Here is a 26,005-nt window from a genome sequence, read left to right as displayed (position 1 = left end):
AGATATCAACATTTAAATCCTGTTCAACTTTCCTTTTACGAGTTACATATATCGCCATCTTCGCTTGCCCAAGCAGGAAGTTTAAGAGTTGACATTTAAAGCGATATTTTTTACATATTTGAACCCAAAAATGAAAGTCTCCAAAGAGAAGCTTTCATTTAGCTCAAAAAAAAGTGTAAACAAAATAGCAAAAAAAGGGCTCAACCGCTGACAGTGCATAAAAGCATGGAATACAGTTTCCCTTGAAGAACAAAAAGGGCACCCTGATCCGCACCTGGATCTAAAACAGAGACAAAAGCATTCACAGCTATTGCACCATGTAGAATACGCCACTGTAAATCCCCAGCTTTTTTGGTTAATGGTGACTTGTACAGAGCTCGCCATTGTGGTTTGACATTATTATCAACCTGCAAGACCTCACGCCAGGGTGTATCCACCCTCTTGTCTAGGAACCTTTTATTGAGAGATAAAACACACAGTTTATACAGTTGTTTACCTGCTGCAGTAAGAAAAAACAAACTCTCCGTATCTAAATAACAACCTGTACACCCTGCTAAATCTGGGAGCAAAGTAAACCTGGGAAAAAGGTCCTGATAATCAGGACCACTCTCGCCCCCCAAAAAATCCCGTAGCATTTGCATCTCCTCTCCAGTTAAGAGAGACCGCCATTTCCCTAGTAACCGATCTATTATCCGAATTGACCTCACACCCAAGTGATGGGCTAATGTACAGCTATCAGTCAGATCAGGACCAACAAACTCCACTAAATCCCCAAGGGTTGTAACTCCTGAGCTGATAAGTTTAGATGTAGGTACCAGGGAAATTTCTTGGCTTACATCAAGAACAGAGCCATAAATCAGAGGCTCATTAAGTAGCCAGAATAATGACCCTATTGGTCGTGTGCATTGTGTAGTAAAAAGGGACCAGACTTTAAACAGATTCTTATAAAAAACAGGAAACAAATTGAGATTCATTCTCTTTGGATTGAACCAGAACAAAGTTCTATCCATCCCCAGCCCTTCAAAACATTGTAAAATACAACAGGCTGCAGCTTTCCAGCTTGAGTTCACTGATCCTGTGAGAAGACGCTGTATAAACTGCAGACGAAAAGCAGCGGTTCGGCTCTGTAGGTGAACGAGTCCATGTCCACCCTCCTCCTTGGGCAGGTATAAAACGCTCTGTGGTACCCAGTGAAGATTGTCCCAGAAAAAATCAACCAGTATTGACTGAATCTTCACCAGCAGGTTTGATGGAGGGTCCACACAAGCCAGACGATGCCAGAGAGAGGATGCAACCAGGTTGTTAATAATTAGAACACGCCCCCTGTAGGAAGTGATGTTAAGTAAAAATTTCCATTTTTCTAAATGACCTTTAACCTTTTCAACCACTCCTTCAAAATTCTTTTGGATGTACACATCACCTAAGAAAACTCCAAGGTATTTAAACCCACCCCTATTCCAGGATAAGCCATCAGGCAGACAAGGTTCACCATTCACCCATCTCCCAACAAGCAAGGCTAAGCTTTTTGACCAGTTCACTTTTGCTGAAGAAACAGCTTTAAACTCATCACAAATTTTCAAAAGGGTGTCAACATCTCTCTGGCCATTAACAAGGACTGCCACATCATCAGCGTAGGCTGACAATTTAAAAACCTCCTCACAGTTTGGGATTTTCACCCCAGCAATATCCCTCCTCAACTTTACTAGGAGTGGCTCAATAGCCAGACTGTACAGCATACCTGACAGGGGACATCCTTGACGGACACCTCTGTATACTTTAAAAGGAGCACACAAGTCACCATTAACCTTGAGTATACTTTCAAGGTCACAATATAATGCTTTAATCATACAGATAAAATTTGGGCTGAAACCAAAGGCTGACAAAGTATTCCACAAATAACTGTGCTCCACCCTATCAAAAGCTTTTTCTTGGTCAATTGAGACCACACCAAAATCAAGGCTACAAATATTACTAATGTGAAAAACATCCCTAATGAAGGAAATATTGTTATGAATCAGTCTGTCTGGCACGCAGTAGGTCTGGTCAGGGTGGACTACCTGGTCGAGAAACTCCCCCAGTCTATTTGCTAAAACTTTTGAGAGCAGTTTGTACTCAGAGCAGAGGACTGACACTGGCATCCATGATCTTATGTCTGTCAGGTCTCCCTTTTTTGGCAACAAAGTAAGCACTGCTCTACGGCAGCTCAGTGGCAGTTTCCCCCTGGTAATACTGTCTTTCAGAACAGCAAGCACATCTGTGCCCAACTCTGGCCAAAAGGACTTATAAAAGTCTACTGGCAGGCCATCCACACCAGGTGCTTTGCCACTCTCCATGCTCTGGAGGGCTCTCTCCAGGTCCTCTAGGGTCAACACCCCTCCAAGGGCTGCATTTGCCTCTTCAGATACCTTAGGTAGATCGCAAAGGAACACCTTGTCAGTCGCCTGATCTTGCGGAATCTCACATTTGTAAAGCTCCTTGTAAAAATTGACTGCCCTCTCACGTATTGCCGCAGAATCAGACAAGATATTCCCATCCTCAGACCTCAAAACATGAATGAACTTCCTCTGGCCATTCCTTATTTCCAAGTTAAAAAAGAATTTTGATGGTACATCCATCAACTCCACACTCTGAAAGCAGGACCTGACCAGAGCTCCCTGTGCCCTCAACCCTAGAAAATCAGCCAATGTTTTCTTCTTTGTTTTGAGAATTTCAGTAGACCTCTGATCACCGGTTTGCTCTGCCTGATTTTGAAGTTCAATAATTTCCTCCTCCAGCTTTCTCATTGAAAGTGTTATGCTCCTTGTGACATTGGCTGTATACTCCTGACACAATTGTTTAATTTGTACCTTGCCACAATCCCACCATTGCTGCAAAGACTTAAAACAGGATTTTGTGGTTCTGAATTCCTTCCAAAAAAAGAGGAAGACTTCTGTAAAATGACCATCAGTCAATAAATTGGTGTTAAAGTGCCAGTAGGCACTTTTTGATTTGACAAATTCTAAAAACAAAGAACAGAAGACTAGGCTATGGTCTGAAAAGCCAATTGGAATTATGGAACATTTCTTGAATAAACTAAGCTGGTGTCTGAAACCGTAAAATCTATCAAGTCTTGCCAAAGACAAGAAGTTGTTATGTGAGTGTACCCAGGTATATTGCTTCTGCCCCCCATGAAAGTTTCTCCAGATATCACTGAGGTCGTTGGAGTTCACAATCTCTACAAGTCGTCTACGAGAGGGCATGTGTGGCTCCACATGATTTCTATCAATACTTTGTGCAGTGCAATTAAAATCTCCACCAAGAACAACAATATCATCAGGACAACAATTTCCTATAACATTTCCTATGGTATTCAAAAACAGCATTCTATCTGTTGCTGTTGTAGGAGCATAAATGCAGATAAACACAAAAAAGTGATTCTCAAACTGGGCTCTGACTTTTAAAAGTCTACCCTTTACAATTTCATCAATCTGATAGATAACAGGGATAAAGGACTTTGAAAACAACACTGCAACACCACCACTATTAGATGTACCATGACTGAGAATAGATAGCCCATCAAACTCCTGAGCCCAATCAGCTACATTAGACATGTCACTGTGCGTTTCTTGCGCAAAGAAGACATCAAATTTATTCTGTCTTATTATTTCAAAAACAGCGGCTCGTTTACTTCTTTCTCTAGCACCATTTACATTTAGAGAAGCCACACGAACCTCACCCATCATTAGAAAGAAAAAATAAGAAAATAAAAATAGACCTATACAATCAGCCATCCCAAGACACATGTTGAAAGGGTGTTTAACACTAAACATCTTTAGCAAGTAGAACATTGAGTTTTGTGAGAATTTTTTTGAGACGATAGCCCTCTTGATCAGAGAAGCTTCCCTCTCGCATAAATGTTCGTGTTTTCGTCATAAATTGTTCAATATCAGGAAAATAGTCATCAACCCGGACCTTCTTAGCATGCTTTGTATCCCTAAGGAATTTCTTTATATCCTCCACTCTGTAATTGCAAGTGCGGTAGCCACTCATGCCATGTACACACGTAGCCGGGTATTTTTAAAACCGAACATTTTCCCCCCCTCCGTTTATAAAAATGTTTTATCCACACCACCTCGTCTTCGAAAAAAATCCCTTCCACACATAACCCAACATCTGCGTTTTCAATCACATTCATAAGCATTCCAAACCTGAAGATGGCATTATTTCCCCAAATCCTACCCCCTAATCACATCGCCTGTGCTCTTGGAGCAGTAGTTGGGCTTCTAAAATTAAAGATGTAAATAGCACCTGCACAATAATTAACACTTTCAAGGCACTACTCCGATCCATTACTCTTTAGCTAGCCGCACACTACACCGATTTTCAACGTACCGAGCCAACTGAAGTCGCGAGTCAGGCGTAAAGACTAGTTTTCGATGGTACCGACTCATCTCACAGCCGATTCAAAAAACTAATCGGGAGCCAGACTGATCGGCGAGAGTCGCTAGCAATAGCCAATCATATCTTTCGCATATAACACGTGACATCATTAAACACAATTTCTAGCGCGAGAAATACGTGTTGGTAGCACCTAATGCAGGTGTAATTCCATAGACTGAAGCTTTATCCATATAGGGTGTTCACACGGCACATATTTGCATCGATGCTGCACCGATGTATTTTGTTGCGATATATCTTACACCGGTGTAAATTTTGCGCAGCGTTCACACGTCACAACCCTGCTTACTAGAGAGAAGCGTGTTAGCACCGGTGCAGCCCCACTTGCGGTCACACGGCAGTTTCTGCGACCGTGTTATAGTAGCAAAAACTTTATTACTATCATTTCCTTTGATAGTAATAAAGTTTTGATATTTCCTCATTTCCTATCATTATTACTATCATTTCCGATAGTAATAATGCGGAAATGAAATATGCGCATGCGTGAAAATGTACTTTTTTTTCCCGGTTGTCATGGCATCACCAAGCGCCGGGAAAACAACGTGGATGAAGACACCAGTGTTGCCAGATATTGCTGACGTTTTCCAGCCCAAAATATGTTCAAATCCGTCAAAATGCACTTAAAACTGCCAAATCTGGCAACACTGGAAGACACGCAGTTCTGTTGTTGTTGATATTCGCCATTTTGGAAGCGCAAAATACCAGGATGCAAGTTATGCAATGCCCGTACGTAATCAACTCTCCTCACGCGTAGCGAGTCTACCCCGTAGCGTTCAGACGTCCCATTTTATATTGGTGCTGCCCCGCAAACTAGCATTTACTCCGGAGTAAATTTCTTAAACCACCTCCCGAGCAGGGTTAGATTTGCACCGGTTTAAGCAGCTTTCAGGGGCTACACCGGTATAACTTTGTACCGTGTGAACGCTCTACCGGGGCAGCCCCGGTGCTACACCGGAGTAAAAGTTGCCGTGTGAACACCCCTATAGACACAGTGGGCTGGAAAGCCACTCTGCTCAAGTTGTGGCTGAATTCCAAATCGCTTTAACTCCCCTATATAAGTGCACTATTTAAGGTTGGGAATAATAGCTCATGCAGCCTAGATAGTGCGCTACATATTCCGTGTTGTGTCATTTGTAATTCAGCCTGTAGCATCTTCAAGTGTTGGATTTAACAGTAACTATATCCAATAGCCAATCACAAAGCTATTAAGTTGTCACGTGTCGCTTCAATCGCGACTGCACTCGTCAACAGTCGGGGGATATGTGCGTGCCCTGTCGGGAGTCGGCTCTGAAATGGGTCGGTTCGGTACCGCGTGGATCGCCGTAGTGTGCGGCTAGCTTAAGTCCATGCTTAATCTGGCTTCTGCAGTAAACAAAGGTCACACGTTTGACGTCAGGGCAGATTTGTTGTCATTTTTTTGGCGCAGATTGTGACGTTCTAAAGCGCAAACCTCCGGTTATCTCTGTCTACACGAAAAGGCATACACGGAGTTTTCAAAAATCTTCACTTTGCCCGGAGTTTTTTTAAATATTCGTTTTTGATGTGTTTTCATGTGGATGACAGGCCAAAACGTAGAAAAATATCTTCGATTTAGCAGATACCCGGCTACGTGTGGATGGGGTCTCAGTCGCAGACTGCAGGATATACTACAATCAGATAGATCGCTCTCACTCTCATTATCGCTCAAATCAATAAGAGACCGTTCGACTTTTTCACTCTTTTGAGTTGCTTTCTTTTTCCTTTTCTTTGACGGTATTTTAAAAAACTTATCACCCTCTTCCAAAACAGAAGTTTCCATATCTTCCTCTAGAGCCTCCTCAGCAATAGTGGCATCATCATTGCTTCCCTGACACTGAGAATCAGTGATGATCTCCCCCAAAGGTGTGGAAAGACCCTCCCCATCAGTAGTTTTATCATTGAGGTTTTCTACTTGCGCTTCAGACCCATGCGCAACATTTTTTGTTCCTGGGCTTCGCTCACAGGCCCAGTAGCACCAGCGGTACCCTCCCCCTCAGTAGTTGCACTAACATTAGTGTTAACATTAATCACGCTCGACGCTCCCTCTGCCACATCACCCCTAGTTTCATTAACATTACAATTTTCTTTGTTTCCAGAATTATTAGCGTCTTCCTTTTTATCAGGACACGCACGTACGAGATGACCCGTTTGTCCACAACCAAAGCATTTCATCACGCTAGTTGTTGCATAAAACACATAATTAAAGTTATCCACAGTCACATTCATTGTCAAATCCAAATCATCTTTGTTATCCTTAAGAACCATGTACACAAAACGCCTGAAGGACACTACATGTTTCAACAAAGGGGATTTGCTCGCAATCGGAATTTTCTTAATTGTCGAGACCAATTTACCAAAGCGCGACAGTGTTTGTCCTAGAACTTCATCAGAAATGAAGGGGGGAACATTTGACAGAATTACTTTCTTGGATGGCTTAGAAAGAGGGACAACAGATGTAAAAACACCATCTATCACCACATCCGTCTCCGTCAGGTGACTGGCAAGCTCAATTGATTTTAGGAACAAAACAATCGCATTATTCATGCGGGAAGCTGATACGATATTCTCATAACCAACAACTTCACCAGCAGCCAAACTACAATCCTCAACACTGGCTGTCGATGCTATTTTAACAGCATGACGCCGAGTAAGTTTGTCAAAATCCTCTGCCATGATTCCAGCACAAAGGCTGAAGGCAGTGACTTTAGGGGAAACCCCTGTTTATTACCAGAAAGGGACTAACCCAAGTACGAAGTAGAAGTTCAGCAGAAAGTTACAAGGAGAAAAAAGAAAATAAGAAAAAAGTAAGAAATAGAGATTTAAACAGACCACTCATTCGCGGCCACAGCGCCACACTCACTCCCAGCGCTCAGGCTCCGCCCACTCACTCCGCATGCGCACACAGAGAGAGAGAGGAAGGGAAAAAAAGGGGGGGTGTAAGGGGGGGTAAGGTGCACAGTCCTGAGGTGTATGTGTTGTGTTACACATTATGGAGTGAGGTATTGCTCATTGCACATATAAAGTATTGCACAGAGAGAGTCACATTATAAATTATTGCATGAGAGAGTTTCAACTCATCTCATCTCATTATCTGTAGCCGCTTTATCCTGTTCTACAGGGTCGCAGGCAAGCTGGAGCCTATCCCAGCTGACTACGGGCGAAAGGCGGGGTACACCCTGGACAAGTCGCCAGGTCATCACAGGGCTGACACATAGACACAGACAACCATTCACACTCACATTCACACCTACGCTCAATTTAGAACGAGAGAGTCACATTATAAAATAAAATATTACACATTATGAAGTATTGCAAGGTAAGGTAAGGTGCACAGTCCTGAGGTGAATGTGTTGCGCTTCACATTATGGAGTGACGTATTGCACATTTATAAAAGTATTACACAGACAGGGAATGAGTGTGTAAAAGTGTGTGTGCATGGAGCCCTGCAATGGACGGTGTTCTGATGGTTTGTGGTGTTCTACTGAAAAATGCTACCGTAGCGCTAATCGACAGCAGAGTCCATCGATTTATGCTACTTTGTCAAAAACTGCTCCCGTTGATTATCGGTATGATTTTTGTATATCTCCTAAAGATATAACTCACAACAAGTTACGTTACATATTTATTTACATTACAAACCAGGTCACGTGTACTGTCCAAGCTTGGCTTGCATGTTTTGATTGACATTTTTAAAGTAGCACATTTTGATCTACCAATATTCTCCATCAAATAATGCTCCCAGTAGATACACATTCTATTTTACACCTCCAGTCCCTCCAAGGGCGCTGTCAGAGCATGGGGAGCATGTTTTGATACTCTATTCTCATATTCTGAAATATACATTTCAGATTCCAGCAAAGTCACTCCTGCAAGGTAGCATGAAATGATGGGCGTAGAAACGGAGCTCAAAAAAATGGGCCTGAGCAAAGACGCAGGGTAGCACATCTCGATAGGTAGCACAGTTTAATAGAACAACGGTACATTAAAGAGAATCATCCTGTAATTCAACACAAGTTTTCTGACAGTAACACACACTGGCTCAGCACTAGTAAACAGCTGTAAACATCTGTCAGCACTAATACTGAACAGATGGTGAAAACTTGGTTTAAAAACTGTCGTTATTTTGAACAGTTTTAAAAGAGGCTAATCTCATCTCATTATCTGTAGCCGCTTTATCCTGTTCTACAGGGTCGCAGGCAAGCTGGAGCCTATCCCAGCTGACTACGGGTGAAAGGCGGGGTACACCCTGGACAAGTCGCCAGGTCATCACAGGGCTGACACATAGACACAAACAACCATTCACACTCACATTCACACCTACAGTCAATTTAGAGTCACCAGTTAAAGGACCCATGGCATGGTGGTTTGTTGATGCTTTAAACGGGATCGTGGAGGCTTCCGGATGTTATATCCGCAGCCTTTCTCGAAATGAACCCTCGGAACGTAGATATAGCCTCCTGGAAGAAAGCCCCATTTCAGCGCTTTTCCCAGTGCGTCGTTTTGCTAATGAGAAGCATGGAGGCGGGGAAGTGTAGAGGGTGGGGGCGTGCCATGGGGGGAGGGGCTGCCATCTGCCTCCCAAGCCGGCCGAGAGCGCTCCTCGTCGGGCACGGCCAGGCGGGCGAATGCCCTGGTCCGTCCGCCCTGTCTAAAAAAAAAAAAAAAAAAAGTACAACTCGAGCCCATGGTAAAACTGGGACTTTGTCGGTTTTTTTTCAGCCTGAGGCCCATGGTAAAACTGAGCAGTTTTACCATGGAGGAGTGGGGACTTTGCCGTTTCCTCCCCCCAACTCGCCCCTGGGAGAACCGCTGCCTCCACGGGCGGCCGGTGCTGCTGGAGGGCCGCCCGCGCGACCTCGGCTCCCGACAAAAGATTGGATCTAGGGCTGACTTTCAATGGATCGCAGCGATGGAGCTGCTCTGCCACTCACGACACCCCGGCCCAGAATCAGGGAAAAATACCACGCGCTGAGGTCATTAAGGTGCGACGCGAGGAAATAAAATGAATTCAACAAATGTTTGGGTTTTTACTGAACAAACAAATCAAATGAACGAGTGACTTAAAAAAAAGAATGTGGGTGTCTTTGTAAAAACTGTTTTGATTGGCTATTATAACAGAGGTAGCACAGAGTACCTGGCTAACTGCAGGAAGCGGTTAGCTGCACAGCTAATGTAGCCATTGCAAATGCACCGATTTTAAAACACGGCAAAACGACTTAACAGTTATACACTTACTTGTTCGGTGTTTGTGGCTGATGCGGCAGGGATGCTTGGTACGGACCCAGGCTTCAGTGACAGTTGATGTGCAAAACCTGCCCTGTACTGTCCCAAGTTGTGGAAACATTCCTCAGGAAAATGCTTCCGACAAACATACACCGTCTTAGGTAGACTCGACGGCGTATTATTGAAGTAAATAAAATTAAGCCACTGCGTCTTCAGGGGCTCTCCCGTCGGCAGTAAAAACAGACTCTTTTCTGTGTTGTCACATCCATGTACAGCGCAATTTCCATGTTTCGCTCGCTTAGGTGATGCCATGTTGTTGTGTCCTCTATGGTCTCCTCACTACAACTGGGCGGGCAATCCATACAGTGGGTGGGAATCCAGAGGGGGGGCATGGGGATCATCTCCCTTGCTGACGTAGTAAAGGGAAGAGCTTATCAACGCTCTGTTTTAACCTAACCTGCATGTCTTTGGACTGTGGGGGAAACCGGAGCACCCGGAGGAAACCCACACGGACACGGGGAGAACATGCAAACTCCACACAGAAAGGCCCTCGCTGGCCACGGGGCTCGAACCCGGACCTTCTTGCTGTGAGGTGACAGCGCTAACCACTACACCACCGTGCCGCCCAAAAGAGGCTAATATTACCCAAAATTATATTTACATTTATTTACATTTACGTCATCATTCCATCCTTTACACTTCTATCTTACAAATAAGAAAAGTCACAGCAGCTCATGTGGCAGAGTGTGATTTGACAGATAGGAAAAAGACTTGATTTAGAGAAAAGACTGAACACATGTCATTTATATTATAGAACTGCCACTTTATAGAAATTTCAGTGATATAATTCACTCCTGCTGAGAATAAATTCACCAGCAGATGGCGCTCTCACATAGGAATACACATAGGAAGCTTGCAAAGAGCTGACATCAGAACGAAGTGTTGCCAATGAATGAATGTCCGTGAATGAGAGCGCTATCTGACCTGCTGCATCTTTGTGTATTCCCAACAGATGATATTTCATTAAATATGTTACTCCAGACCACAGTGTCATTTTTTGGGACCCGTAACACTCACAAAATACACTGAATTATCAGTCTAGTGATTGGCATAAGGTCCAAATAAGTCAGAAAAAGGCAGCATGCAGCTTCAATAAGTGTGTGTGTGTGTGTGTGTGTGTGTGTGTTTGTTTTCTGGGGGGCAATGTAACCACTGAACAATACTCCCTTACTGTACAGTACATGAGATAACACTTGGATAAAAGGAAATCAGAATTAAAAAAAAAAATTCACCTCGGGTCTCTTTTCTTTTTTTCTGTCCTGATAGTCCGGGAGCCAAAGGCCCAAATTTGGCTGAACCTGGCTTCGTCGGTTAAAGTTTTTTTTTTTGCTGTTTGTTGTTGTCCAAGGTCTACTCATTAAGATAAGAGAGGGTGCCCGGTGATATCCCTTGGGCAATTCCGGATATTGGCCCTTTATTGTTGGATGTGCTGCAGTCATAGCCTAAATTCTGACATTTTGACATTCTTCACTTTATGTTCACCAAAGTCTATATATCATACTTATTTTTGTGTTTGTTAACATAATAGGATGAGTTTAAGGCCTGGGGGTGGGGTTCCAGCCATGGTTGGGGGTGTGGCCATGCAATTGGGGGCGGGGCTTATACCAAAAAGCCCTTTATTACTCTATTACTTTGGTTGTTAATGCGAGCCTTAAATTATTAGGCATACACTCCATTGTCATCCTTGTGTTTACTTCTGCAGGGGCATATGAGGGACACAATTAGCTAATTCAAGCCAACTTGTGTAGCTATCTTGCTAACTCTGTCAATCACACTGCCCCCAAAAGATCACAGCACGCATAAGCTAAGCAGAGAAACTATTTGACTGTAATCATGAAAGAGCAGTGACATGTACTCACTGCTCACCAGTGAACTAGACCCATAGTTTCACAACACTGGCTAGCACACCCAACTCTCACCTAGTAAATGCTAGTCACTGATTTTTTTAAGCTAATAGATTGCTTATTTTAACGATATTGACTGTTGAAATAGTAATGTCCCTGGTTCCCTAGTAAAATTCAGGGCATTGTCCCCGATTATCATCTCAAAAGTCTGTTAACCTTACCCTCACCCCCACTCCAAACCACACTGCTTGTGGACTGAGAGTCATGTGCACTAGCCAGTCCACTGACTAGCGCGACTTTTAAAATGTTGGGGAGTAAGGTTTCCTTAAGCTAATACATTAAGCTAATAGATTGCTTATTTTTACGATATTGACTGTTGAAATAGTAATGTTCCTGGGTCCCTAGTAAAATTCAGGGCATTGTCCCCGATTCACCCCCACTCCAAACCACACTGCTCTTCCACTGACTAGCACGACTTTTAAAACGTTGGGGAGTAAGGTTTACTTAACATTCTCCTCTGTACTAGCTGGCATCCAGTACATAAGCATATTTTTACAGACACTAAGCAATGGCAAAGGGTTTAGAGGGTTTTTTTTTATCTGAACTCTTAGTTCTTTCCTTAAATAGTTTTTGTCTTTTGTGTGTGTGTTTGCATACTGTATGTAATTATTTTACATAATTATTGCTCATTAGTGTGTGTGCGTGTGTATGTGTGTGCGTGTGCATGCATGCATGCACATACATGCTTTATGTACTGTAGTTCTTGTATCAAAATTGTTAATTTTGCAAATTTATGAAAGGGTCAATTACACGTTTGACTAATTTGAATGACAGTAAAGCATGAATACTGTACAGCCAATTTGGTTAATTGAAAATCAGTATCTTTTGCTATTCTTGTGTGTGTGTGCGCATGCTGTATATGCCATTTTGCATGCTTGATATATTGCATACTGTAGTTTTACATAGTGGATCACTGGTGTGAGTGTATATGCATGCTGTATATAGTTCTATTGCATGCTGTATATAGTTCTTTTACATAGTGGATCACTGGTGTGAATGTATATGCATGCTGTATATATTTCTATTTCATGCTGTATATACAGTAGTTCTTTTACATAGTGGATCACTGGTGTGAGTGTATGCATGCTGTATATAGTTCTATTGCATGCTGTAGTTCTTTTACATAGTGGATCACTGGTGTGAGTGTATACATGCTGTATATAGTTCGTTTACATAGTGGATCATTGGTGTGAGTGTATGCATGCTGTATATAGTTCTTTTACATAGTTATTGGTCATTAGTGTGTGTGTGTGCATGCTGTATATAGTTCTTTTACATAGTTATTGGTCATTAGTGTGTGTGTGCATGCTGTATACAGTTCTTTTGCATGCTGTATAGTTCTTACATAGATATTGATCATTATTTTGTATTAACTGTAGAGTTTATGCAATACTTGTATAAAAATCGCTAATTTGGAAAAGTTATGAAAGGGTTAATTAATCCACATTTGATGTACTTGAATGACAAATATAGAGAAAAATGTGAATACCTATCAGATACAGCCAACTTGGTGCATTTAATATCAGTATTTACACTGATATTATTTTTTTTGTATTTTCTTCCATTATTTGGGCATATAGGGCATTAAAGGGTTAATATATTAAATTGCCCAAGGGATATCACCGGGCACCCTCTTAAATCTTGAAGAGCTACCTCAAATCTATAAGATAAAGCAAAAAAAAAAACTTTAACCAAAAATTTCGGGTCCGACCCCATGGCTCCCGGACTATGATGGACTAAATGCCGTTTCCTTTCTGCAGACTGTGGAACAGCATCAGTGAGAAATCCTGCACTGCTTTGGCTTCAGCTCTCTGTACAAATCCATCACACATCAGAGAGCTGGATCTGAGTGGGTGTGAACTGGGAGACTCAGGAGTGGAGAAGCTCTGTGATCTACTGAAGAAACACGAGTGTAAACTGGAGACACTGCGGTGAGTAACTCAGTGATGAAACACACTAAGTTTTATAATAATGCAGAACAAGGGCGCCTGCTAGTGGGGGGACTGGTGAAGATAAACTGCCCTTTAGGTGTGAATGAGTGTGTAAAAGTGTGTGTGCATGGAGCCCTAAAATGGACGGTACATTAAAGAAAACCCTCCTGTAATTCAACACAAGTTTTCTGACAGTAACACACACTGGCTCAGCACTCCTAAACAGATGTAAACAGCTGTAAACATCTGTCAGCACTAATACCGAACAGACGGTGAAAACTTGGTTTAAAAACTGTCGTTATTTTTCACAGTTTTAAAAGAGGCTAATATTACCCAAAATAATATTTACATTTTATTTACATTTACTTCATCATTCCATCATTTACACTTCTATCTTACAAATAAGAAAAGTCACAGCAGCTCACAAAATACACTGAATTATCAGTCTAGTGATTGGCGTTGTTAACTTCCAGATATAAGACAGACAGTTTTGCATGTTTATGATTTTTGTTGTGTTTAATTAAGAGTGATGAAAGATGGAAATGGAAATGTGCTGACAAACAAAGAGAGTGTATTAAGAAGGTGGAAAGAGTACTTTGAGGATTTATGAAATGAGGAGAATCCAAGAGAGAAAAGGTCAGATTCGTTGGAGACAGCAAATCAGGAAGCAGAGTCGGTTAGTAAGGATGAGGTGAGGGCAGCCATGAAAAGAATGAAGACTGGGAAAGCAGTCGGACCAGATGGTATCCCGATTGAGGCTTGGAGATGTTTGGGTGAGACGGCTGTGGAGTTCCTAACGAGTTTGTTTAATAAGATCTTGGAGAATGAGAAAATGCTGAATGAATGGAGAAAGAGTGTGCTTGTCCCAATATACAAGAATAAGGGAGATGTACAGAGCTGCAGTAATTACAGAGGGATGGCGGCGCGCACACGCGCAGCGGCTCCTCTCTGTCCCGACAGAACGGTGTTTTCGTGTTGTTTGTGTTTTAAAACAGTGTGTATCTGTTCGTCTTTGTCGCGTCCATTAGTTTCAAGGCGCACATACTCCCGTGAGTTTCTGCTCGACATCCGCAGAACTTTATTCACGGATATAAATCCAGCGGACGCGAAAGTGCTACGCGGCTACGGTTTGCTCCGGAGGCCTGCCCGAGCACCGACCCCCACTCCTGCATCCAGCCGGCAGTGGAAGCGCCACAGGCGGAACATGCGGAAGCAGAAGATAGGCAAACGCGAAGGTGTCCGAGCTAGGCTAGCGGCTAACCCTCACAGGCCGGCTATCCCTACCATCACTCTGGCCAACGTACGCTCGCTGGACAACAAGCTGGATTATGTCCGCCTGCTCCGCTCATCTTTTAAGTCTGTGAGTGGGTGTTGTGTCCTTGTGTTTGTGGAAACATGGCTTAACGACAGCGTCCCGGACTGTGCCATTCAGCGAGCCCGGCTAACATGCTACCGGTCAGACAGAGCGCGAATCGAGGGGGGGGAAGACTCGTGGTGGAGGACTCTGTGTTTACATCAGTGATGCCTGGTGCCGTGATGCTGTTGTAGTCTGCAAACACTGCTCACTGCTGGAGTTTGATTATTAAGTGCCGGCCATTCTATCTGCCGAGGGAATTTACAGCCATACTGCTGGTAGCATTATACATCCCTCCCGGCTCCAATAGAGATCTTGCAGTCACGTGACCGGAAAGTACACAGCCGCCATCTTGTCGGTAAAAAACACAGCTGAATATTGCTGCACTCGTGTACAGAATGGATCAATTTCAACCGACGGACTACACGGCTCATTTTTCTAATGAACAGATAACTAGATATATGTCTAAAATAAACGATCTACAGATTAGTGACCCTTATGGCTTACTGGACGTAGTTTTCACGACCGTGTCAGTGGATTTTGAACTGCCAGCGGAATACCCAGACGTGTATAATTACCTCATTAACTTTCCCTCGCTGTTTAGTGGTGAAGCACTGCGTGCTTATAAATCTCTGGACAGTTATCTTTACAGAAATTCAGGATTTGTCAGCGACTCAGGTGTGGCATCTTGTAAACAAGAAAATAACAATCCTCATTGGACGGGTAAGTCACTTAAGTATTGAGTATAGCACTGACCAGCCGAGAATATAATAAGGTAATTCCAGCTGTAATTCCAAATCGTCCGTCTTGTTTACCATGGATCTGGCGTTGGAGAGAGAGAGGCTTAGTAGTGGAGATTTGAGTGGTTGTTTTCTGAGCTTAGTCAACAGGCCGGCTCTGCAGCCTCGCTTTTGCTTCCGCTCCCGACGCCGCCTCCTTCGCTTTGCTTCCGATAACAATCCACGGAGACCCCGCTGGTCTCGCTATCTCGTCCGGAATGTTGTGCATGCGATGGAAATCGCTACAAACCGTCATTTTCTGCTAGAAACCAATGTCCAGTAAGTCCATACGGTTGTAGTGGATGTTGAAGTCCGATACAGACGAACAACACAAAAAACATAAAAAAACGTGCACAGGTAGGGAGAGCTTGTAGCCGCAGCCGTTGTAGTAGAATTGTATATAGTAGGGTTTTCCAGAAGAAAAGGTAGAAGTAGAAGGCGGAAATATGGCGTTTGACCGACAAGATGGCGTCTGTCACAATCTGGATCGGCTGTGACGTCACATGCAAGTGCTCCATAACAACAGGAGTGAAGCACTGAATGAACTCTATCAGCACATCAGTGAGCAGCAGACAGCCCACCCAGATGCTTTCCTCATCCTGGCTGGGGATTTCAACCATGCAAACCCCAAAAGCGTATTTCCAAAACTCTATGGACATATCAACTTTCCCACACGTGGAAACAATATTCTGGACAATGTTTACACCATGCATAAAGACACCTACAAAGCCCTACTCCTCCCCCACCTTGGGGCCTCAGATCACTCCACTGTTATGCTAATGCAAGCATACAGGCCGCTGGTTAAAGTCACCAAACCAGCTAAAAAGCAGATACGTGTGTGGCCAGAGGGGTCCTCAGAGGCACTCCAGGACTGTTTTTCCACCACTGACTGGAGCATGTTCAGACAGGCGGCCACCTACAACAACACCACAGATCTCCAAGAATACACGGAGACAGTCACTGCCTACATGAGGAAGTGCATGAATGACGTTACGGTCACCAGAACTGTCTCCATTCGGGCCAATCAGAAGCCATGGCTGACAGGGGAAGTCTATAGGCTCCTGTGGGCTCGGAACGCCGCCTTCAGAGCTGGGGACGAGGTGGGCCTGAGGACAGCTAGGGCCAATCTGTCACGAGGCATCAGGGTGGCCAAGAGACAGTATTCCAGGCACATTGCTGACCATTTCAACGACAGCAGAGACACCAGGAACCTGTGGCGGGGGATTCAGACCATCACAGACTACAAGCCCTCGCCACAGACCTGTGACAACTCCACGTCTCTGCTGAATCAGTTGAACGACTTCTTCGCTCGCTTTGAGGCAGACAACAGCACCATGGCACAGAAGACCCCACCACCTCCCGGCGACTAGGTGTTGACGCTGTCCCCAGACAGCGTGAGGAGAGCTCTCAGGACGACAAATGCACGAAAAGCTCTGGGTCCTGATAACATTCCTGGTCGTGTCCTGAGAGACTGTGCCGAGGAGCTCACAGATGTCTTTACAGACATCTTCAACATCTCGTTGAGCCAGGCTGTTGTCCCCACGTGCCTCAAAGCCACCACCATCATCCCGGTCCCGAAGAAGCAGTCTCCCTCCTGCTTCAATGACTACCGCCCTGTCGCACTCACTCCCATCCTCATGAAGTGCTTCGAGCGGCTAGTCATGAGGCATATCAAGTCTGCCTTCCCCCCCCGCCCTGGATCCTTTCCAGTTTGCATATCAATCCAACCGTTCGACCGATGACTCCATCTCCACTGCCCTCCACTCAGCCCTCACCCACCTAGAGACAAAAGACTCGTATGTCAGAATGCTGTTCATAGACTTTTTAGCTCAGCATTCAACACAATCATTCCTCAGCAGCTCATTCACAAACTGGATCAGCTGGGACTCAACACCTCCCTGTGCAACTGGCTGCTGGACTTCCTGACAGGGAGACCACAGACTGTACGGGTCGGCAGCAACTCCTCCAGCACCATCACACTAAACATGGGGGCCCCCCAAGGATGTGTGCTGAGCCCCCTCCTCTTCACTTTGCTGACCCACGACTGCACACCAACATCCAGCTCAAATATCTTCATTAAGTTTGCGGATGACACGACTGTGGTGGGTCTCATCAGCAGTGGCGATGAGGCAATCTACAGGAGTGAGGTGAGCCGCTTGGCCATGTGGTGCAAGGACAACAATCTTCGTCTGAACGTGGAGAAGACGAAGGAGATTGTTGTGGACTTCAGGAGAGAGCACACCCAGCATGCTCCACTATCTATCGACGGTGCTGCAGTGGAGAGGGTGAGCAGCACCAAGTTTCTGGGTGTGCACATCTCTGAAGACCTGTCCTGGAGCAACAACACCGCATCACTGGCCAAAAAAGCCCAACAGCGTCTGTACTTCCTCCGCAAACTGAGGAGAGCAAGAGTCCCGGCCCCCATCATGCACACATTCTACAGAGGCACCATCGAGAACATCCTGACCAGCTGCATCACCGTGTGGTACGGCGCCTGCACCGTGTCCTGCTGCAAGACTCTGCAGCGCATCGTGAGAGCAGCTGAGAAGATCATTGGTGTCTCTCTCCCTTCTCTAATGGATATTTATAACTCCCGCCTCACCCGCAAAGCCATCAGGATTGCAGGTGACCCCACCCACCCATCTCACAGCCTCTTCAGCCTGCTGCCATCAGGGAGGAGACTGCGGAGTCTCCGGGCCAAAACCAGCAGGCTCAAGAACAGTTTCTTTCACCAGGCGGTCAGGAGGCTCAACTCCCTCCCTGTTCTGCCCCTCCTCCCCCCTCTGCCCCCTGCCACAGATTCTGCCCGCACACCCCCCTGCCCCCCCTTCAGCATCTGACATGTCATCCTCACAGTTCCCCCCCCCCCCCCCCCAACACACACACGCATATATACATCTCATCGTTCATTAACACACTGAACTCAGGGACCGCACATCTCACTTTACCTCGCTCATTTGCACTATTCCGCACTACCTCACCTTAACGGCTGCTAGTTTGTTTATTCTGCTTATTTCATGTTTCATGTTTACCTGCTGTACCTCAAGTGCCCTTGACTGTTTTTGGTTATTTGTACCAATTTGTGTGTGTGTGTGTGTGTGTGTGTGTGTGTGTGTGTGTGTGTGTGTGAGTGTTTAGTCTAGTTAATATCTAGAGTGTTTATACTGTTTATATTGTCTGTTTGAGTGTTTAGTCTGTCTTGTTCTTATCTAGTGTTTATACTGTTTATTTATACTGTTTATATTGTTTGAGTGTTTAGTATGTCTAGTTCCTATCTAGAGTGTTTATACTGTTTATATTGTTTGGTTTTTTTCAGTTATTCTATTTTTATTTATTGCATTGCCAATTTGCACCGTGGGTCAGAGAGGACTGATATTTCATCTGTGCTGTATGTCGAGCATGTATAGCATATTTGACAATAAAGTTGACTTGATACTTGTTAGAGGGATAAAATTGATGAGCCACACCATGAAGCTATGGGAAAGGGTATTGGAGGCGAGATTGAGAAGAAAGGTAGCAATCTGTGAACAGCAGTACGGGTTTATGCCAAGGAAGAGCACGCCAGATGCAATATTGGCTTTAAGAATGTGAATGGAGAAGTACAGGGAAGGCCAGAGAAAGCTACATTGTGTGTTTGTAGACCTGGAGAAGGCATACGATAGAGTGCCGAGAGATGAGTTATGGTATTGTATGAGAACGTGTGGAGTGAATGAGAAGTATATCAGAGTGGTGCAAGACATGTATGAGAACAGTGAAACAGCAGTGAGGTGTGCAGTTGGAACGACTGAATGGTTCAAGGTGCAGGTGGGACTCCATCAAGGATCTGCTTTGAGTCCTTTCTTGTTTGCCAGAGTGATGGATAGCTTGACGGACGAAGTGAGGCAAGAGTCACCATGGAACATGATGTTTGCGGATGATATTGTGATATGTGGTGAAAGTAGAAAGGAGGTTGAGTTGGGTTTAGAGAAATGGAGGTATGCATTGGAACGAAGAGGAATGAAAGTGAGCAGGAGCAAAACAGAATACATGTGCCTCAGTGAGAATGGGGATGAGAGTGTAGTGAGGATGCAAGGAGCAGACGTAAAGAAAGTTGGTGAATTCAAGTACCTGGGGTCAACTGTGCAGGAAAATGAGGGCTGCGATAGTGAGGTGAGAAAGAGAGTGCAGGCAGGGTGGAGCAGTTGGAGAAGGATTTCGGGAGTCATTTGTGATCGGAAAGTCCCAGCAAAAGTGAAAGGTAAGATGTATAAGACAGTAGTGAGACCAGCTGTGATGTATGGATTGGAGACCATACCCTTAACGAAGAGACAGGAGGCAAAGTTGGACGTGGCGGAGTTGAGGATGTTAAGGTTTGCGATGGGAGGTTGGACAGGATAAGGAACGAGCACATCAGAGGGACAGCACATGTGGAGAGCTTGGGAATTGAGCTAAGAGAGATGAGACGGAGATGGTATGGGCACATCCTGAGAAGAGATGCAGAGCATGTGGGAAGGAGAATGTTGAGGATGGAGCTGCCAGGCAAATGAAAACGAGGAAGGCCAAAGCGAGGACATGAAAGTGGCAGGTGTGGTAGAGAAGGATGCGGAAGACAGGGAGCAATGGAGACGAAAGATCCGCTGTGGCGACCCCTAATCAGGAGCAGCCAGAAGAAGAAGTTGTATTTAATTTGCTAAAGCTGTACATGTTCACATATGTTTCCTTACACTGAATGACAAAGGTGAAACTCGTATTGTGAAAGGAGCGGAAGTGGATGTGGTCGTTCGAGGGGAGGAAGATGGAGGTTGCCATTAAAACGTGTCAATAAAACTTTTGAAGAGGGTCTTATTGTCATGTAACAGGCATAAGGTCCAAATAAGTTCACAAAAGGCAGCACAATTAGTGTGTGTGTGTGTTCTGGGGTCAATGTAATCACTGAACAATACTCCCTTAGTGTACATGAGAACACTTGGATAAAAGGAATTCAGAATTTTTAAAATTTATGAACAATTTTCAACTCGGGTCTCTTTTCTTTTTTTCTGTCCTGATGGACTAAATGCCGTTTCCTTTCTGCAGACTGAGGAACAGCGTCAGTGAGAAATCCTGCACTGCTTTGGCTTCAGCTCTCTGTACAAATCCATCACACATCAGAGAGCTGGATCTGAGTGGGTGTAAACTGGGAGACTCAGGAGTGGAGAAGCTCTGTGATCTACTGAAGAAACACGAGTGTAAACTGGAGACACTGCGGTGAGTAACTCAGTGATGAAACACACTAAGTTTTATAATAATGCAGAACAAGGGCGCCTGCTAGTGGGGGGACTGGTGAAGATAAACTGCCCTTTAGGTGTGAATGAGTGTGTAAAAGTGTGTGTGCATGGAGCCCTGCAATGGACGGTACATTAAAGAAAACCATCCTGTAATTCAACACAAGTTTTCTGACAGTAACACACACTGGCTCAGCACTAGTAAACAGCTGTAAACATCTGTCAGCACTAATACTGAACAGACGGTGAAAACTTAGTTTAAAAACTGTCGCTATTTTTAACAGTTTTAAAAGAGGCTAATATTACCCAAAATAATATTTACATTTTATTTACATTTACTTCATCATTCCATCCTTTACACTTCTATCTTACAAATAAGAAAAGTCACAGCAGCTCACAAAAATACACTGAATTATCAGTCTAGTGATTGGCATCAGGCGCGGCACGGTGGTGTAGTGCAGTGTTTCTCAACCACTGGGCTGCAGCGCATTAGTGGGCCGCGAAGCGACATCTAGTGGGCTGTGAATTTTTTTTCAAGTTGAAGCTAATTTTTAATCTTTAGGGTACAATTGGTGGGTTGAATCTGACGTCACATCCACCTCATTAAGCTACAGTCTCACTACAGCTCGCGGTGCTTTGCGACGGGTTATTGATGAAAATGAGGCATTTTGATGGCGACATACACGCGAGCTAAAAGTTGTGGTCACACAGTCGGTGAACACTTGACTGTCACGCCTTTGTGCACTTAAGCCTGGTGCAGCTCGAGCGGCCGCGTGCACTCACGGAGCGCGTTGTGCGCGTGATTGGGACCCAGTCGTTATGGGGAACACCTGACGCTGATTTGAGTGCAATCAGCACGCACAGATACGGAAGCTGTTTTCACAGAGGCTTTGCGAAGTATTGTCATCATCACTGTCCAATTTGTTTCTAGCCATGTTTATAACGCTGTTTAAATACCCTGTTTTGCTTAAAAAACAAAGAAAAAAAAACACTTGGAAGACGCGCTGGACTCTTACAGTAATGCATTTATATCTGAGGACTTCAGTTGACTTGCTAACTTTATGGCTGCAGATGTCATGAACAGTTTTGCACTCAAGTTTCCGTCAATGAACAGTTTATAACTTCAACAACACAGACTTCCTGTTTAAACTATAATGAAGTTCCAGGTTCCACAGTTATACTTTGTGACTCTATAGGACACAGTTATAGAAGTGAGTTATTTATAATCATGCTTTCTGTTATCACCCAGATGAGGATGGGTTCCCTGTTGAGTCCGGTTCCTCTCAAGGTTTCTTCCTCATGTCATCTGAGTTTTTCCTCACCACCGTCGCCACAGGCTTGATCATTGGGGATAGATTCGGGATAAAATTAGCTCATTTTTAAAGTCTTTAATTTTCTGTGAAGCTGCTTTGCGACAATGTCTGTTTGTTAAAAGCGCTATAAAAATAAACTTGACTTGACTTAAATATCACGCCTGCTAATAAACACTCTTCCTGCACTTAGATCCGTCTACCGCCGTCTATCGTGTAGTGTCCTGATCCCCAGATCTTTAACCCAGCCACATATAAAAAGTTGTTCTCCTCCAGGATCTTCCAGGTTTTCATCTGTTTGTCCGTATAGGACGATGTCTGCAGCAGCAGGTAGTCTGAGATGTCGGGGAACTCAACGGATGGATAATTTTTCCAACTCCTAGGAAAAATCCTTCATTGTTAGCGTGTAAGGATCTAATCCCATTGAGTGGGTTCTATATCCATTTCTTGGTTTTAATAACTTGCTTGTTTGCTGAACACAAACATGGCAATGAGTTCTTGTGTTAATGGACCAGACTCCACTTTTGGATCATTAATCCCTTTGGGCTGAGAATGAGCTGCATGCATGGGTTTGGCTTCTGGCACATCCATACAGTTTTAAATACAAAACCTACAATTAAAAACTGTCAGTCCTGTGCGCTGTGGCGCGTGCACCTGAAGGCATGCCTCGGGCTGCGCGAGCACCGAGTGAGCTCCAGCACGCGTGCCATGAACAAGACGCACCTGAACTCAATTACGAACTCTCTGTTTGGCTATTTAAGGACTGCACTGATGCAGTAGCATCGCGAAGTATTACACTACATTAAGTACGCATTACCGAGCCTTTCTTCCCGTGTTCTTGTTTTCCTGGTTTCTTGATTCTTGTGCCTTGTTCTCGGTCTCGTTGTGGCTTTGATGTACTGTTTGCGCCTCGACCGACCCTTTACCTGTTTTCATGTTTCTGATCTTGCCTGCCGTTTTGGACTGTTTACCTTTGTGTGTGTTTTCTGCATTTTGTGTATATATTGCACTGTATTAAACTGAACACTTCTGCACGTACATCCGCCTCTCTCGCGTACCTGACAAAAACAGTTTGTTTTTACTGCATTTATTGAATTCCTGAGCTCCCAGCTGTAACAGGGAGTGATGTTGTGTTCCATTAATACACTTTACAGTAGATTATTAGATTCTAAGAGAATAGATGAGCCAAAATAATTGGGGATCTTTTTAATGGGCCCCGACTCGTTACAAATATGAATAGGTGGGCCTTAAAGTAGAAAAGGTTGAGAACCCCTGGTGTAGTGGTTAGCACTGTTGCCTCACAGCAAGAAGGTCCGGGTTCGAGCCCCGTGGCCGGCGAGGGCCTTTCTGTGTGGAGTTTGCATGTTCTCCACGTGTCCGCGTGGGTTTCCTCCGGGTGCTCCGGTTTCCCCCACAGTCCAAAGACATGCAGGTTAGGTTAACTGGTGACTCTAAATTGACCGTAGGTGTGAATGTTTGTCTCTGTGTGTCAGTCCTGCGATGATCTGGCGACTTATCCAGGGTGAACCCCGCCTCTCACCCATAGTCAGCTGGGATAGGCTCCAGCCCGCCCGCGATCCTGCACAGGATAAGCGACTACAGATAGTGGACGGATGATTGGCATGAGGTCCAAATAAGTGAACAAATGCAGCTTCAAGAAGTGTGTGTGTGTGTTCTGGGGTCAATGTAACCATTGAACAATACTCCCTTATTGTACATGAGAACACTTTATGCTATTTCCTTTCTGCAGACTGAGGAACAGCGTCAGTGAGAAATCCTGCACTGCTTTGGCTTCAGCACTTTCCAGATTAGTTATTGACCTTAATACTGTAACAGTGTTGAGTTCACTCTAATAAAGGACTAAATATCTTTTCTCTGTCTCCCTCTGCAGACTGAGTTACATTTTCAGTGAGAAATCCGGCACTGCTTTGGCTTCAGCTCTCTGTACAAATCCATCACACATCAGAGAGCTGGATCTGAGTTGGTGTGAACTGGGAGACTCAGGAGTGGAGAAGCTCTGTGATCTACTGAAGAAACACGAGTGTAAACTGGAGACACTGCGGTGAGTAACTCAGTGATGAAACACACTAAGTTTTATAATAATGCAGAACAAGGGTGCCTGCTAGTGGGGGGACTGGTGAAGATAAACTGCCCTTTAGGTGTGAATGAGTGTGTAAAAGTGTGTGTGCATGGAGCCCTGCAATGGACGGTACATTAAAGAAAACCATCCTGTAATTCAACACAAGTTTTCTGACAGTAACACACACTGGCTCAGCACTAGTAAACAGCTGTAAACATCTGTCAGCACTAATACTGAACAGACGGTGAAAACTTAGTTTAAAAACTGTCGCTATTTTTAACAGTTTTAAAAGAGGCTAATATTACCCAAAATAATATTTACATTTTATTTACATTTACTTCATCATTCCATCCTTTACACTTCTATCTTACAAATAAGAAAAGTCACAGCAGCTCACAAAAATACACTGAATTATCAGTCTAGTGATTGGCATAAGGCGCGGCACGGTGGTGGAGTGCAGTGTTTCTCAACCACCGGGCTGCAGCGCATTAGTGAGCCGCGAAGCACCATCTAGTGTTCTGTGAATTTTTTTCAAGTTGAAGCTAATTTTTAATCTTTAGGGTACAATTGGTGGGTTGAATCTGACGTCACATCCACCTCATTAAGCTACGGTCACACTACAGCTCGCGGTGCTTTGCGACGGGTTATTGATGAAAATGAAGCATTTTGATGGCGACATACACGCGAGCTAAAAGTTGTGGTCACACAGTCGGTGAACACTTGACTGTCACGCCTTTGTGCACTTAAGCCTGGTGCAGCTCGAGCGGCCGCGTGCACTCACGGAGCGCGTTGTGCGCGTGATTGGGACCCAGTCGTTATGGGGAACACCTGACGCTGATTTGAGTGCAATCAGCACGCACAGATACTGAAGCTGTTTTCACAGAGGCTTTGCGAAGTATTGTCATCATCACTGTCCAATTTGTTTCTAGCCATGTTTATAACGCTGTTTAAATACCCTTTCTGTTTTGCTTTAAAAAAAAAACACAACACTTGGAAGACGCTCTGGACTCTTACAGTAATGCATTTATATCTGAGGACTTCAGTTGACTTGCTAACTTTATGGCTGCAGATGTCATGAACAGTTTTGCACTCAAGTTTCCATCAATGAACAGTTTATAACTTCAACAACACAGACTTCCTGTTTAAACTATAATGAAGTTCCAGGTTCCACAGTTGTACTTTGTGACTCTATAGGACACAGTTATAGAAGTGAGTTATTTATAATCATGCTTTCTGTGATCACCCAGATGAGGATGGGTTCCCTGTTGAGTCCGGTTCCTCTCAAGGTTTCTTCCTCATGTCATCTGAGTTTTTCCTCACCACCGTCGCCACAGGCTTGATCATTGGGGATAGATTCGGGATAAAATTAGCTCATGTTTAAAGTCTTTAATTTTCTGTGAAGCTGCTTTGCAACAATGTCTGTTTGTTAAAAGCGCTATAAAAATAAACTTGACTTGACTTAAATATCACGCCTGCTAATAAACACTCTTCCTGCACTTAGATCCGTCTACCGCCGTCTATCATGTAGTGTCCTGATCCCCAGATCTTTAACCCAGCCACATATAAAAAGTTGTTCTCCTCCAGGATCTTCCAGGTTTTCATCTGTGTATCCGTGTAGAACGATGTCTGCAGCAGCAGGTAATTTGAGATGTTGGGGAACTCAATGGAT

At 44.3% G+C, this 26,005-nt stretch overlaps 1 protein-coding gene across 1 annotated transcript in view; it reads left to right on the top strand.

Annotated features, from left to right (window-relative positions):
* The window catches only part of LOC132888460 (uncharacterized), a 180,585-nt gene that overhangs the window by 135,699 nt on the left and 18,881 nt on the right, over window positions 1-26,005 (top strand). Inside the window, exon 27 of the mRNA XM_060924506.1 lies at window positions 24,148-24,318. Coding sequence (XP_060780489.1) covers window positions 24,148-24,318 — 171 coding nt within the window. The remainder of the gene's footprint in view (window positions 1-24,147; window positions 24,319-26,005) is intronic.

The sequence above is a fragment of the Neoarius graeffei genome, chromosome 6, assembly GCF_027579695.1.
Source record: "Neoarius graeffei isolate fNeoGra1 chromosome 6, fNeoGra1.pri, whole genome shotgun sequence".
Classification (NCBI taxonomy): Eukaryota; Metazoa; Chordata; class Actinopteri; order Siluriformes; family Ariidae; genus Neoarius; species Neoarius graeffei.
This window is presented reverse-complemented; position numbering and strand designations above follow the sequence as displayed.